General features: G+C 40.1%; 1 protein-coding gene across 2 annotated transcripts in view; it reads right to left on the reverse strand.

Moving 5' to 3' along the window:
• The window catches only part of RCL1 (RNA terminal phosphate cyclase like 1), a 30,162-nt gene that overhangs the window by 6,629 nt on the left and 7,576 nt on the right, over nucleotides 1–15,957 (reverse strand). For both annotated transcript variants that reach the window (XM_063319665.1, XM_063319664.1), the window contains exons 4-8: nucleotides 13,929–14,003; nucleotides 12,628–12,752; nucleotides 9,966–10,091; nucleotides 6,984–7,140; nucleotides 1,127–1,230 (exon numbers count right to left, since the gene is read on the reverse strand). In XM_063319665.1, coding sequence (XP_063175735.1) covers nucleotides 1,127–1,230; nucleotides 6,984–7,140; nucleotides 9,966–10,091; nucleotides 12,628–12,752; nucleotides 13,929–14,003 — 587 coding nt within the window. The remainder of the gene's footprint in view (nucleotides 1–1,126; nucleotides 1,231–6,983; nucleotides 7,141–9,965; nucleotides 10,092–12,627; nucleotides 12,753–13,928; nucleotides 14,004–15,957) is intronic.

Here is a 15,957-nt window from a genome sequence, read left to right on the forward strand (position 1 = left end):
AAACTAGTGCGCCTGTGTGATTTTCATAGCATCAAAAAAAAAGGACGAAACCAACCCAAAAAAAGACTAGACAATGACAAGTGATTGGTTTGTTTCACATGCTTAACTGTACACTTCAAATACTGATATCTACTCTTTGTAATCTATTCTTTGTAAGCCTTTCACATGGATAGTTTACAGGGGATTACTTTACCCCTGTGAAATGGAAGGCTTCCCTGTCTTCCCCTCAAAAATCTGATGTTGTTTCCAAGATATCAGGGGTTTGCAGGGGTTGAGAATACCAGTTAGGCAATTTCTAGCTCTCATGTGATGGCACCACCATTCTTCAGTTATCACAGTACTGTACCTTTCACGTATACAGCACCGGTACCATGATAACCGAAAAAGGACAGTTCATATTCTTATCATTTGATGCCATTGTCAGATAAACAACCCTCCCTCCATTTGATTAAAGGAAAACTGCTCAGTCTCCAGGAATAACTGTGATCTAGTCAATCACTTGTAAGTCTGATAAAGTAAATGAAAAAATTTTGATACTGGATGCCCTTCCCCTAACCTGTGTGTTGCAACTAGGAATCTAAGAGATTTAGTCTTTTTCTATCCTCTGAACCACTACCAGCCACAGACAAAGCTTTAGTAAAAATTGAGACTGAAGGACTAGACAGAAATCTGCTGCCTCACCGGGCTAAAGCTTTGGGGTCGCACATAGCTCCATGAATTGAACTCTTATGCTCTTTCCTATGGACAATCACTGCTTTAGCGTTTGGCTAGCCATTTGAAACATGCCATTTAATGCCACAGCTACAGAGAGATCACTAGGAAGACACAGTAGTGTATGCCAGGCAACAAAAAGCAAACCAATGTACATATACAATCCAAACCAAGAACCAACAATAAACCCCATCTCTGCAATTCTCACAACTAGGAATAACAGAACAGTAAGGGAATCATCTTCTAATGTGTAGAAATAAACACTAAGTAACTTACACCACCCATCTTATTTGAAAACGGGTACAAGTCGTTCTAGTCACAGCCACAGGCAGTCTTCCATATACAAAAAATAGCTGTGCAATAAAACTAGCGAATTAAACAAGACTGGGTAATTAAACTGAACAAAACAACTTACGTATATGGAGACAGAGGTCCTAACAGGACTTTGGAAACATCCCGTTGTCCAAGGGTCATGAGGAGCAGAGCAAGGCTCTGATTTGTTGAATCTACACAGCCTCCCTGCAACCCAAAATGTTTTAATAATTAATCTCTGTACAAACCAGAAATTGGGATGGGAGGAGAGTAACGAAGGAGAAAGATACACTTAAAAGGCTGAATTACCGCTCCCAATTTTCAAGGGCCAAAAAGATAGAAATCTAGATTTTGTAACAATGACAAATTAATTTCACGTGGCAGGCTGGGAAAGGAACAGAACTAAAACAAAACCCAGTAACAAGGTCACATTAAAGATCCCTCCCATCTCTCCCAACCTGCTCTCTTCTAACATCACAGAATATAAGCAGTGAAGAATTTATTTGCAGTAAATTGAAAACAGGTGTTAATTAAAGTTCATGTGCATTTGAAGATACTATGAATTGCAGCACCTTATGATAACTATACAGTTACATTCAGACAAATAGTTAGCAGGTGCAAACCAGCAAGTTAGAAGTTGCTTCACACATCCACCTAAGCCCTTGGTGCTAACTTCTGTGGTTAAAGGTAAAACACTTATCCCCATATTTAAAATGGGAAGATTTCTTTTTTTTATTGCTGCGTGAAAGAGCCATGCATAAAATTATGTAGCACTACACATACTCTTGTACATATTTGACTGTAGTAAGTCACATGTACGTGCATGGTAAATTGTTTTGTATGTGGAAGTTGTTAACTATGATACATACGTAAGTTAGATTTGGAAGGCTTTCTTTATTTACAAAGCTTGAATGTACATTAAAAGCGATAGTTTCAGTCAAGACTACCGTAGAGAGAATTTACCAACTATTACTGTGAAAATAGAAAATATATCTGAAAACAGAAAAAATATCTGGCATAACATTATTTTGGACTGTCCTCATATTCATCCTGATCCACAGCCACATGAAATCTGTGAACAGTTTCCTGCTGGATCAGGCCTAATGCTAAGCCCTCTGAATAGGCTCTCTGGAGAGAGCAAAAATAAAAATTTATACTTTTAAAACCAACTTCTCTAATGGAGGTAAACTGACAGTTAGGTTTGTGGGCAAGGAGTAACCTGTCATCATTTTAAGAGCTAACACCATGCAAAAAGGCAAGGGAGGGGCAAAATAAATTTTGGACTACATAGATTAAGAACACAATGATGCGACAACCTCAGCACATTTACTCAGTGAGATGTCAGAAAGGAGGACCTTTCCAAGGAGAGTTACTGAAGGTTTAATCCTTGTATTGAAGGTACTGAAGGTTTAATCCATCCTTAAGATGGCCTTGCTTCACTGTGACAATTCTTGGCTCCATTCTTCTCAAAAAAGCCTCTGCACTTCATGCAACTAATGGTACACCGCAATGAAGGAAACATCTTTATTATTTTCACTACCATGACCTAACTCCTAGTGACATGGTCTTACAGCAACCCTTGCCCTTTTAACTGCATGAACCTGCCCTACCAAAACGAAGTTCGTGCATTCAACCTAATGCCCTCTGATAAAAATTGTGCTTTGTCTTGAGCAAACGGGTACTTGCCAAATTTGCTGGTGTGGTCTAGAGCCACAGCTCTCACCAGCTGTTTTTACCAATCTGAAACAAGTACAAGAAGCAGATAAGAGTTTGGTAACAAATATTCCCGACTCAGGACTTTTCTGTATTTGTAGCTTGGTTAACAATTCTTTGTCACTTGCATGAACACTACATTTTCTGAGCTTGTTTTTATTTTCCTAAAGCTGGAAACATTATAAAACATTTAATTTTTTATGACCGAATTTATACAAAAGCTTCAATCATCATGGAGACAACCATGTCCTAAACAATACAACAAAACATGATGCATCCATCACGTCCCAGCTACTTACACAAGCTCTCTTGCTGCAGTGAGTCAGTCATCATTGTTGTGCATTAGCTATGCGCTGTTATGCCCATTCCCACATAGGCAGTTGCCAGAAGGGAAATTAAGTGATTTGCTTGTAATGTAATGATGACAGAACAGTAACTCGTGCCAAATGAAGGACACGCCACTCCCAAGAAGGCCAACTTTTTTCTCTCAATCCACCTGCCACTTACTCAAGAGTCCAAATAAAAAACAACCCTCCCATGAGAAATGGGATGGGCAAAGTCAGAGCCAAAGTACTGACATTTGTTCCAAAATAGCTGGCACTCGTTACCAACCTAGGGTGCAGCTTCTAGTCCATATTAATTCAGTTTATGCAGTTTCTCCATTATTGTTTCCATTGACAACAGAACCAGATCCAGCTGGATGTGATAATTAGAGACACAGATCACTTACAATCACGTCCATTTTGAAATGTTGTTATACAAATACCACAGCTGACATGCACATACAAATATCACAACACTGGGTATTGGACAACAGTGTTTCAAAGAGGCTTTTTCTTCTGAGCTTGACCCCAGCTTTGATTTAGTCTTGGTTATATTTTGGCATACACACAATTTTCTCCCTTACCTGCATGGTACATATTTGTACGCCTCAATAATTAGTTACATCAAGTGCAGAGGTTTTTCTGGTTTGTTTGTTTGTTTGTTTTTGGTTTTGTTTTTTTTTTTTTAGAAGAATGGAGCAGATCCTTGTCACACGGAAGTAAGGCCACCTTGAAAATCAAACCTTTAGCGAAATGCTTCACTCATTTTAGCTCTAGTTAAATAAAACAAATAGCCTTACCCGCCCTGATCCCCCAAGAAGCACCCCTAACAACTCAACCTTTTTTCATTTAAGAGCTCAGCCTTAAATAAGCATTGCATCCTGCCCTATTTCTCATAGTCCACAAGGAATATAAACATTCAGTCCTTCACCAGTTCTTCCAGGCCTTTCCATTCTGCCAATCAGCTGCTATATAAAGCTCCCACAACTCATGCCTTTCAAAGACAAGAGGAAAATCCTTATTGGCCTTCTACAACTAAGCTTAGGTGAGAACTGCATATGGATTTGTAAAGACAATGCTAGCCACTCCATGCTCCCTTTTTCAGGGTCAGTGTAACTAGCACTGTGCCACTGATTATTAGTCAATTAGCTCCGACATTTTTCCATCAGCAAAGGTACATAAAAAAAGCTCCAAGAATCATATGCCCTCTTTCATTTCTTTTTGAAGGCTGAGTAAAAGGGACGATTTAGCACTTGACATAGCAAGACTCAAATCCTTAAGATTTCCTCAGCGGTAAAGTTCACATAATAGCAAGCATTAGGCAAACACTTCAGATGTCCCTCGGCCCCTCTAAACAGTAATGAACTCCAGCAGATTTGCAGGTGACCCTGACAGCTAAAACCCTTCTACAGAGAATTATCTCCAGTGCTCCCAGGATGCTCTTTTCTGGTCAGCTTTCCTTGGCTCCTGCAGGACAGTACCTACAGGCAAAAACACAATCTCGTAAAGAGACGATGTAAACATAGGGAGATAAATTCTCCCTTGAGCCCTGTATTCAGTGAGTAGCTGCTGTAAACCGAGTGGGACTTAAAGAGTGCCTGTTCAGAGCAACCTATTCTTGCCCCATGCACAGATTTCCCAAATTTTTACTGTTTACTAGACAACTCATATAGGCAAAGAAACTTTAAAAACATAAATAGTATCTTCCAAACTAAGCAAACATTGCATGCTTTACAACGCGTTTTTATATTCTCTCTGAGGTCAACACTAGCTCAACCCCTGCCCCCCCCGCCAAAAAAAAAAAAAAGGGCAATGAGAAAGTGCTAGCCAGGAATTTGGAAAGACGGGCTGTGTGACCATGTGTGTCATACATAAATTCAAATGTGCATTCTGAAAACTACAGAACAAAACTCACCATATTGCCCATGGCAGAGGGAGCAGGGAATTAACGAACACTGAATAAGCACTGAGCACTCCAGTGGATAAGCAGCACAATAGCCAAAAATGAGAACAAGAACTTTTCCACTGTGAGCTGCTGCAGTCGAGAACCACAAGCAGTCCGTACACGGCCCAGAACTTGTCAATCACTTCTGGACTGAAGCGCCCCCCCCCCCAAAAGAGCCTTCCAGGAGCACCAGCGATACTATAGCAGGCCACAGCTAACAGCCTCACTTGCTCAAAACCTGATCTTCAAACACATTGAAGCCTCATGGCCTATCACTTTACCATTCAAAGACTTGCCTGACGCTGCTTCCTCTTCAAACGCTTTTTTTCTTGTTGTCCCAAGACCCTCACTATCCTGGTGCTTTGCAGAATTTAACTCATCACATTCAAATGGCTGCACTAAAGCAGAAATTTACCTGTTTCAGACCTTTCCAGCCCTCTTCATTTTGGAAGTTCTCTGACATCTGACTCTGAAGAAAGTATAATATCTGGACTAATTCCCTCACGAGTTTCAATCTGTCAAGTGCTGGATGGTTTTCAAAGGAAAAAAATACCTATTGCTGCTGATAAAATTATGTGGAAATTGGATTTTGATGCCTCCAATCATTTGACTACCTAAAGATATTTTCCAAGAGGTTTACACAAAGCAACAAATGTACCAAATTTTAGGTTGGTTTGGGTTGTTTTCGGATTGGTTTTTAGGTGGTTTTTTTGGGGTGGGGGGGTGGGTGGAGAGGAAGCTGAAAGATTTTACAATTCACACCTCAAATAAAAATAGCTACTTGTCACTACATAGCTGTAGAAACAGACAGATGTTCCAGTCACTAATTGTGATTGCATTCTCCATGCATGGACTTTCCAATGCAAGGGGTGTGGACTCTACCCAGGAAGAATATTTGTTTGTGGCGTTTCTATGAGATAAGAACCCTGGGCTAGAAAGGGAAAAGTCCTCTCTAGCGACATGACACACTGAATAAACACAGACAAAATATTAATGGAAGACTGGAACAGGTGGGCAAGTTCGTAATTCAGATGAATCGAAGGGTTTGCAGCAGGGAAAGAAAAGGGTAACATGGGCACAGACGAAAAATCTACTACAGGCATGGATGTGGTTTATGAGGTTATAGGGTATTTCTATAATTGACTAAATTACCTAATACACAATCTCATTAATGGCATTTTTAATACTTTGAAAAGTCTTATCAAGTTATTCCAGTTCAGAGCAATTACTTTTTTAAAAACAGTGAGTACAATTTGTAGATGACTGCCTCCTAAAGGCCAAGTGTGTTTTGTCATGCTAACAGCTACTTATTTTAACACTTGTGGAAATACACAACAAAAGCAGGTATGTTCTTTTTTAAATCAGAAACCCACTATGATGCTAATTGCCAGATCATTTACGAGACTGAAAGCTCATCATCTACTAGAAGTTTCACTACAAATAAAAAACATTTTAATACTTAAAAATTACACTGCGGAAAACTGCAATGCACTTAATATTCCTATGCGAACACTGTCCTAGCTCCTTTCCAACAAACCATTCAGCAGATTTCTCATGCAACCAACAGACGTTAGCACATTGAACTTTGTTGTCATCATCACCATAAAGCAGGCATCATTGAGGCCTAGCTGCTTTGGTTTTTTCACTTTCTTCCTCGTATGTTCTCCCGCTCATAATGCCCCATTCAAACCACTAGTTTAAGAGCACTGACTCTGTTGCAAACAGAAAGCAACAAAAGTCTGACAGTACCATGATTCACAGTAACATCTCCTGGACACAGGAAATAACATGGCCCAGTAAGTCTTTACACTGTTAATGGAACCATCCAAAACCACTCCTTACCTGGATGAAGACACTGGCAGCATCAGATCATTTCCCTGTTTGGATCTGAGGCTGCCCCCAAACTACCTCTTCCTTTACAAGTATGTCATTACTTTCTTCCCCTATGGCTATACACACAAAACATATTGGCCGCTTACCCTGTAGACCTCCTCAAGCAACAGCTTAGCACAATTCTGGCCAAGTTCCTCTGGAAGCACAGCTGCTCCCTGGCCCTGTGGGTTTGAGGCTAGTTCAGCACTGAGAATCGTACCATTGATGGTTTCTGCAGTAAGGCACATGCCAAAACCCGGTGATCTGAAAGAAAGGGAGAAAAGTGCATTTGAGTTAAGGACAAAAATAGAGTAATGAGCCAAGAACTACCCCCAGCCAGCCTCCTCCTCACAAACAGCTCTTCTCATAGGACAATACCAGGAATCGTGACTCCTGACAAATTTCCTCTTCCTTACACTTGATTCACTCTGGAAAAACCCTTAACAACAGTATTTAAAAGTTAAACCCAGTAGCACTTGCCCCAAACCCACTGTCCTGGCTATTCCTGGTATAAACTCTTTAAAAAGGAAAAAAGAAAGGAAAAAAATAAATAAAACATCCAAACCTGAGAAATATCCTCCTCTATTGAAAAAAAAATAGTGTCCTTCACATTTATTTAATTCGTGTTTGATGACCTTTTCAAAGGCATCTGGAGTTTCTTCTCTGTGACATTCAAAAGCAAAACTAACTTTCCATAGGGATCAAGCTTTTTCCCTGGAAGCTTCAATATTTAGCAAGATTAGACCACAGCCACTACACCAAGCAGAAGATTTAAAAAAAAAAACAAAACACAACAAAACAAAACCAGTTTGATCCACATTATTTGTATTTCCAATTGCTTCTTTTCACTTTCAGTTCAACACCATCCAAATCATTACAACTGTTTAAGAATTCTGAACATATGATTTGAAGAAAGAAACAAAAAAACTCAAGAGCTTAAGCTCCTCTAAAATGCTATTGTGAGAGTAAATAAACTTTTGCTACAAGGAAGTCACAGATGGCTAAGTACAGCTTGCTGAGAAATCAGAAAGTTGTAAGGAAGAAAAAAAAAAAGTCATAAAATCCTCTTATTTATACGGTCTGAAAAGGCACCAATAGCTAACCATTCAAAATAAGATTAACTTGGCTTCCCACAGTTCTGGACTCCTGCTGCTTCCACCACCCAAAGTTTTTAATTAAAATAGTCCCACTGACCCAAAACTGTAAAGAATGTCACCAACATCAACAAATGACAAAACCAAACCCCAAACATCAACATACACAAATACTCCCAATGCAGAAAAATGACAGTTCCTCCAGAGGCATTTCATTAGGGTGGTCATGAAACGATATCAGTGGTTCCCACCCATATTTATCTGCCTGCACTTGCTGAGCAACACAGAAGGTATGTTAAAGATGTTTCTCTTCTCCTTTCCTTCCTCTCAAGGAGGGAGAGATCTAGACAGCAAGACAAGAACAGTGTCAAAGGTACTTCTTTTTGCACAAGGGTCCTTTAATAACTATACCTACTGGCAGATTTTGTTAGTGTTCAGTGGCACGTGGCAATCTGCCTAAATAAAAATGAAAATCATCCAGTGCCTCATGTACATGCAGACAGCATTAGGAAGCATCTGCACAAACTTTCTGCTGCAAATGCTCAAAACGTAAACTGGGAATTTTCTGTTTAGACAGACATTATGGGTGGCAGAAGATGGTCAAATAATGTTTTCTCTGAAACTTTTCACACTGTGGAAGGTATCTATTTCAACCCTTTTACTCTGAAATCAGGACTTGGTTTGGGCTGAGCACAGATGGGCTGAGCTAGTCCTTGCTGGTCTTACTCATCACCAGAGGCAGCACTGGAAACAACAAGGCATATCGCTTTCCTTTCTTGTTCTGCCAAGACACACACACACACACACACAAGCACCAGGAACCCGGCAATAAAAAAAGCTTTGCCAGAGTGGCACAATGTTAGTATCAGGTATACTGCAATCCTACTGGTGCCATACTTATGCTGAACGTGACAGCACAGCAGCATCAGAAAGCTACATGCACCAGCAAGGTGGAGAGGGATTCAGTTCCTCTTCCCATGCTATTATTTATCCCTCTGCACGAGCTACCCATGCAAGTAGTAAATGTAACGCTGCTGCACCAATTCATTTGACTTTTCCACTTTATAGACAGATAAAAAACAAAGTAAGACCCTAAAACCCCACACCTCCCAGAAAGAGTTTTCACAATTATGATCACTGTTAACAGTCTGGAGCCACAATATTTATTAACCTGGGATATTAAATATGATGAAGGATTGGAAAAGTGGAAAAATACTTAAAAGCGAGTCAACAATTTTTAGATTTGTAAACTTGCAAACCTAAGAAGTTTTCTTTGAGGTAATATTTAAAAAAGCAGAAATGGTGAAAGAAAATGTGCATGCTTGCATTTGAGCATACAGACGGAAGACAAGCAAAATAGTTATCCAGAACTCCTTCAACCTCGGTGAAAAGTGACAAGATGACAACAAAGCTGACAGATATCAGTAAAATAGCCTGAATCCCATCCACCAATTCTGTGTTCTGCTGGCAAACAAAATCTGTTGAAGTACAGTAAATTAATGTCTCAATTTTCCAGTCCTGACTTGTGAAAGGACACTCTTTCAGCTATTTATGTAATGGTAAAGCAGAAGACAACCACACAGCTCAGACACTTTCTAAAACAGTCTGGTCCCATCCTTAATACCACCATTTCCATCAGAAGGTGTAAAGTCAAGTTTGAATGTTGTTTTTCACAACATACCATGGCACTTCTGATCTTAATCTCACTTCAAAGCAACAGGCTTAAAACTGAAGTGAGCTCAAGTTGCCTTTAGTGTCAGTAACGATGCCACTACATTCCTTGTTTAAGAAAACACACAACTTCTATGCCTGTATGACAAGTAATACAAATGTATGTAGTGAATTATTCCATTTTTTCCCTGGAATTGAAATATTTATTTCTAGCAAAATAGAAGATCATGGTCTAAAATTCAATAAAATTACAGATCACTATATCCTAGCAGATGAATAAATGCAGAATTACATTTCTGTTCCCTGTGAATACTGGATACTCACTTTCCAGAGCTGGCTCCCTTCATGTGATCCGTGTAGATATAAATGTCTGGGAGGAATTTATTCAGGATGCTCCTTGCAGATTCCACCATTCTGTTTGCCATCTGTGGTGACACTCTGACAGAGTATCTACATTTCCGAGCTAAGGAATTCATTGTGGTCACAAAAGAAATTTAAACCAGAGACTGACAAAAGTGGCCAAGAGGTCCCAAAGCATTATTTCAGAAAAAGTGGTTTTGTCCAATACACCCTCTCATGAGCACTGGTCCATTTTCCTGTACTTAGGGAAGCATATGTCCCTAAATGCTTTCTACAGTCTTCACTGATATACCTTGAAGTGAGGTACACAGAACATGTGCAGAAGAACAGCTTGTTATGATTAGGTAAACATCTATCTTAAAAATGACCTTCAATAATTTTAAGCTGCTGTTCTGTCACCGTATGTTTTCTTATGATGGAGGAAGGCCTGTGTGCTCTGCTCCTCATATACGATTAAAAGATGTTGACAGGTGAAGTTTCTGTGAATTAGGAAAAAGAAATCCTGTCTTTCTATTGCTATCAGGGAGCAATTGCATAGATGAAATAAAAAACAAATGTTTTACCAAAAGAAAAAAGTAATTTTAAAGGGCTATAAAACCCAAAATCTTTGCGCTCTCCAACTATTTTGCAGTGCTGTAAGGCTATCGGGTTCTCTAGTCACTCAGCATGCGAGGATAAGAGTTCCAGGGAAGACACCTTCCTGCTCACACCAACAGGCCTCCTCACATTACACAAGAGATGAACGGCCTTTGTGCTCTTTTACTCAGATCCTGCTTCAGCGATATTCGCAACAGATCTGCAAATGTACAAAGCACCTTGTGCTCCAAATTCCATCCCAACTATGATGCAGACTCATGCTCTGCACATTTAACCACCATCTGCAACTACATACACAGCAATGCAGAGGAACACACTCTCAAAAATCCCAGCTGGCAGGATGGAATTTCCTTTTTTACAAAGTTCTATCGTATGCTCTTGCGGAGTAGATAAACCAAACGCTTTAAGATCTTAAGGGCAAAATCAGTAAATAATAATCAGAAAACTGACCATTCTGCACAGCTGGTGTACTCAGTATTTTGGATGACTATAAAAGGTTGCTGCAACACAAGCTCCCCAGCTGTGAGGAAGCAGAAATGCTCAGTTGAATCTTGAAGGGACAAAATGCACATATAAAAGATCTTATCATTCCAGATGTTTTGTTTTCTACTGGCTTGAAGGACCACTTAGTGGCCAAACTAAAATGCCTCTCACTGGGCTTACTAAAGGCAAACCTTTATCCCTGAGAAAAAGCCCAGGAAAACCTAAAGGAAAGAGGAAGTTCAAAAACCTGTAGTTCACATACATCAGCCAAATCCAGTCAAAGTGGCCCAGAATGGCACTGTGTATTAATGTCAATTTACAAAGATGTCACTAAAGTCATGATCATTACTTCCTCCTTCACACAGGAAGGGAGGACCTAACTACTTATGACAGAGGTGGACAGGGACATAAGGAAATTACTTTCTTCATGAAAAGACCATGGCAAATGCCACCAAAAGCACCACTGAGCTGAATCATTTGTTACTGTACAGCATATGGACCCAGTAAAATTGCTCTCACTTAGCAATGCTGCACTGATCCAAATGCCACGGCTGAAAACAGAGGTCAAGGCGTGCTGTTCTCACACTCAATTACGATGGTATGCCACAAAGTAAAAGGAGGAACAGGCTGCAAGTCTGCACCTCTGACAGGAAACCTGCCCCCATTCCTGCTTTCTTTTTGAGTAATCAAAGCCATATCATGTTTAGGATTCTTATAATTAGAAATTAAACTACAAGTTGGCAAATGCCCAAGAGAGAGGAGGAGCTCATGAAATACAACCTTTAGTATACCTTGCCTGTAAGGGATTTCTGCCTTCTTCCCATGGTAACAGCAGATTCATGACAAATACTGTATAAAAACCACAAGAGAAAAATAAAGAAAAAAACCCTTCAAACAAAACATTAACTACATGTGCAGTTCTGTTTGTAAAAGTCAATTGTCTACAACAATAGTTTGTACCCTTATCTTTGTGCAGAAGTAAAACCTCCTCCACTTTGATTTCCAATGGTGCTACTGAAAGTGAAGAGCTAACAAACTTCATAACAAAAGAAAAAAAATCTCAGTTCACATGTGTGTAGTGAGGTGCAAACTGAACTAAAATTTAAGCTTCCATCCAACATTCTGCTAGGCTTATTAACAACCAAGATGCCACATATTCAATGCATAACAAAGCTACATTTGTTACTACTGGATTTACACACAAGGTAAGATTCCTTTTAGTGCTGCTAAATTACGTGATGGAAGGTATTTTAACTTTTTCTTGCTATTGAAAAGATTTTAAATAGTGCTGTTCAGTTTTAAATTTATTTACTTGTCTACTGATGGTTTTTGAAGAGCAATATTCTGAACACAGCAGTTTTCAGACATGGTCCTGAAATCTAGTTGCGTCAGACCTCTGTGTAATGTCACCCTGTGTTATCTGGATACACGTTCAGGAACATGGGTGCACTTCTCTGACTTCAAGTTTGGAGGCTAATTTTATTTTTTTTTTTTTAAGGTAAACTCCTTTAAAAGAAGGAAAAAAATAAGTAAAAGAAAAGGATACGCAGTTCCTCTGATGCGCTTGATTTTGCCAGGGTCTGTGAACTGAATAGGTTGCAAGACCTTTCTCACTGGGCAAGAAAACACTATCTCTCCTCCCCCGTTAGGAGGCATTCCTCTCCGGTTAATCTAGAAACAGTAATGGAGGAAAAAAAGTAGGTTAGTAAAGAGAGCACAAAGAATGTACTTAGACAATCAAAACCGACAGCTTTTGTTTCACATATAATAAAATGTTATCAGTAGGGGTATTATGTGAACACAGGTGAGAAAAAGACATCCTAAAGGCAGAAATGGATTTTGCACCAAACCTATATGCAAAAATTGATTTATTTTTTCCTCGCCTCTCTCAAGTACAGTAGGGCATGGCTTCTCAATGGAAAACAAAACAAAACCAACCAAACAAAACCCCAACACCTTTATCAAGAAGGCAACCTTGGCTTAAGACTGGTCTCTAATAGCAAATCTGTACCTCACTGCTGAAGAAAGCCTAGAAGTGTTTCATGCTTCCTATGTATATGGGGGACCAGAATGAACTCATTCCCACAAACAGGCCTGGCCAGCCCAAGCCTGTCCCACCGCCCCAGCCAATGTCCACAAGGATAGGATGGGACATGGGCCCGTGGGTGGGTCTGGCTGGGGTGGCCCATGGCCAGGCAGGACAGGGCTTTGGGGAGCTGGGGACTGGTTCTGCTGTGGGGTTGCTGGAGCAGGGGCTGACAGTCCCAGGGAGATGACATGGGGTCCTGGGCCATGGCCAGGGGGAAGCACCCAGGGGGGCTTGGTAAAGCAAGCAAAGGCTGGTAATGCAGCTAGGGACTTTGAACGTTTTAAATGAGAAAGGCTATAGTTTCTTTCTCTAGCCTAAAAAAAATAAAAATCTCTGTTCTACACCCAGATTTATTTGGCCTGTGAAGAGTGTACTCTTTAAAGAAATGTTTCTTTCCTGTATTTTCCAAACTGGAAGCAAAATTCAATCACTCAAACACAGATCCAGCTTCTCTACTGGTGAAGGAGGCAGAAGATCCTACTATTACTCCCCACCCCTAAGCAGGGTGCAGGAAGATCAAGTGGAAGGAAAAAGACATTAAATGAAGAGGAACAAGAAAGTGAAATGCTTATCTTGTAAAGTTCTTGCAGACTAAGAAAAGTCAGTACTTTCTCCTTACCCTCTCTAGCCAATAGCCTTTGCCTCTCTCTTCCCCCACATCTTCAATCACCGTGTGGCAGATATGCCATTTAAAACATGCCAGGAACAAGAGGCAATTTTAGAAATATGTTCCTTTAGAAAGGAACAAATTGTCTTACCTTGATTTCCAGACTTTCACCATCAATTCCAAATTTCTTCAGTAGGGGTAGAGCTGTAGCCTTGAGGACATCAACCTATGGAACACAGAATTAAGAAAGCAGATTCTTTACTGGCAGTTACAGAAGTCAGTAATTTACAACTCACTGCATTATGAAGTGCCTAACAAAGACAGGGCTTCTCCATGCTAGGTATTCTATGGGAAGACATGGGAACGCAGCATAGACAGCTTTGGCTGCTCTCAGACTACCACAGTATCTCATTACTCAAACAATTTACTAGAAAAAAAAATACTGGGAGATGTAATTTCCTATTCTGGACATCTTCCTCAGCCTGATTTTTATTTCCATTATGGTTCAGCTAAAACAGCTCACTTGTTTCTCTGAACACAGACATTGAAAAAATTATATTCTTCTGTCATTGCTAAAAAATTGCTACAGCTAAGTAAATGATGACTACAAGAACCTTTGCATTTTGGAGCAGGCCCTTGATTTGGCAGGAAGAACCTCATCCTTTTGACAAGAACTTCTTTTCATCTGTTTTCTGAGAAACAGAAGTTCTAGGTAACTTGTGCTGAAATACTTAGAAGAATCTGAAGTGGGTGACACATCAACCATGTACTCCCTCTGAGCCAGATCCAGGTCTGAGCAGGATTTTCCTTGCCATTGCTCCTCCTAATTGCTTACTTAAGACAACAGTGACTGCGATCTTCTTCCCTCTGCTGAAACTTCATTAGCATTGCTGAAGGTGATAAAAATGATTTAGCGGAGCAATAGCACAGGGAGTTACCCAAGACAAGCAACCTGTGACACAGGACCAGCATGACCAAAGACAAACTAAGTTCAGGTGAAGAAAACAAGCATGCAGTAGACAGTTGAAGAGGCAGAAGAAAAGCACCCTCCTTCCCATGCCTTCAGCCAGAATCCACAATTCTTGAGTTTCATTGTCTCTGCTCACAGAGAGAATGAAACTGACGAAGTAGCAGCACATACCTCACCTACAAAGCTGTGAATAACCTGTTAGAGCTACCTGAGCAGCTACAAGTGTATGCTGCAGTAATATGCAGCTGTATTATGCTGCTGTAATCCTGCTAGCAAACATACTTTCCTTCTTACAGAGGGACATTTGGTGTTGTTTTTAATAGTAGTATTGATATTTGAATGTTTTCATTAAAAAAACCTGCAAGTCAATGATTAATTTTTTGTATTTATATATTCCGTATTTTTTACAACCAGGCTACCTTAATTTGGCCCCTCAGTAATAGTCACTAATCACACAAATTTGACTTTTAGAGCAAAAACCTTTACTAACATGCATGTGCACACACAGAGACACATGTGAATAGCACTGGTAGAAGTTCTAACAAGCTGATCTGGTTCACATTAAAGCTAGACAATATTTCCCTTCTTAGGAAACCAAATATACCAGTAAAAAAAAGAGAACTTCACTGCGTAGGTTAGGAACTCCCTTTCCCTCCTCCATTTCCACTTTTGCAATTCTGGACTGAAATCTGTATCTCTGGAGAAAGCATGTTATGCCAGCATTAGGAAGCTGGATCCATTTTGAGTCTGGTTTGTCTGTTTCCAAAAATTTCAAGACTTGTCACAGTTTCTAGTCCTCAGATAAATTCCAGGCATGATACTTACCAGGTACCAGACAGACACATAATAAGAGACTGTCTCTGTTCCAAATTTGCAGCCTAAATAGAGAAGGTAATCATCAGTATTTGAAGAAGTGGAAAAGGCTGTTCTGCTTAGCAGACGAGTGGGAGTTCAGGCAGGAGAGGTTAAGTGCTTCACTGGAAATCACAAGATGGTAGCAGAACTGAGACCTAAAACTGTATTTCTAGTCTCTTGCCTATACTCAGCCATAAAGCCATCCTTCAGCTCCCCCTTGAAGGGCAGTTTTTCCATCTCCAGAGCAGACAACACAACATGAAGGTGTACCAAGGCAAAGGCATCACACAACCGAGGGCGTACCTCACCACAAATGCCAACAACTTGCTATGTCCCACAGACATTGCTTATTCAT

The sequence above is a fragment of the Chroicocephalus ridibundus genome, chromosome Z (assembly GCF_963924245.1).
Source record: "Chroicocephalus ridibundus chromosome Z, bChrRid1.1, whole genome shotgun sequence".
In the NCBI taxonomy this organism is placed as follows: Eukaryota; Metazoa; Chordata; class Aves; order Charadriiformes; family Laridae; genus Chroicocephalus; species Chroicocephalus ridibundus.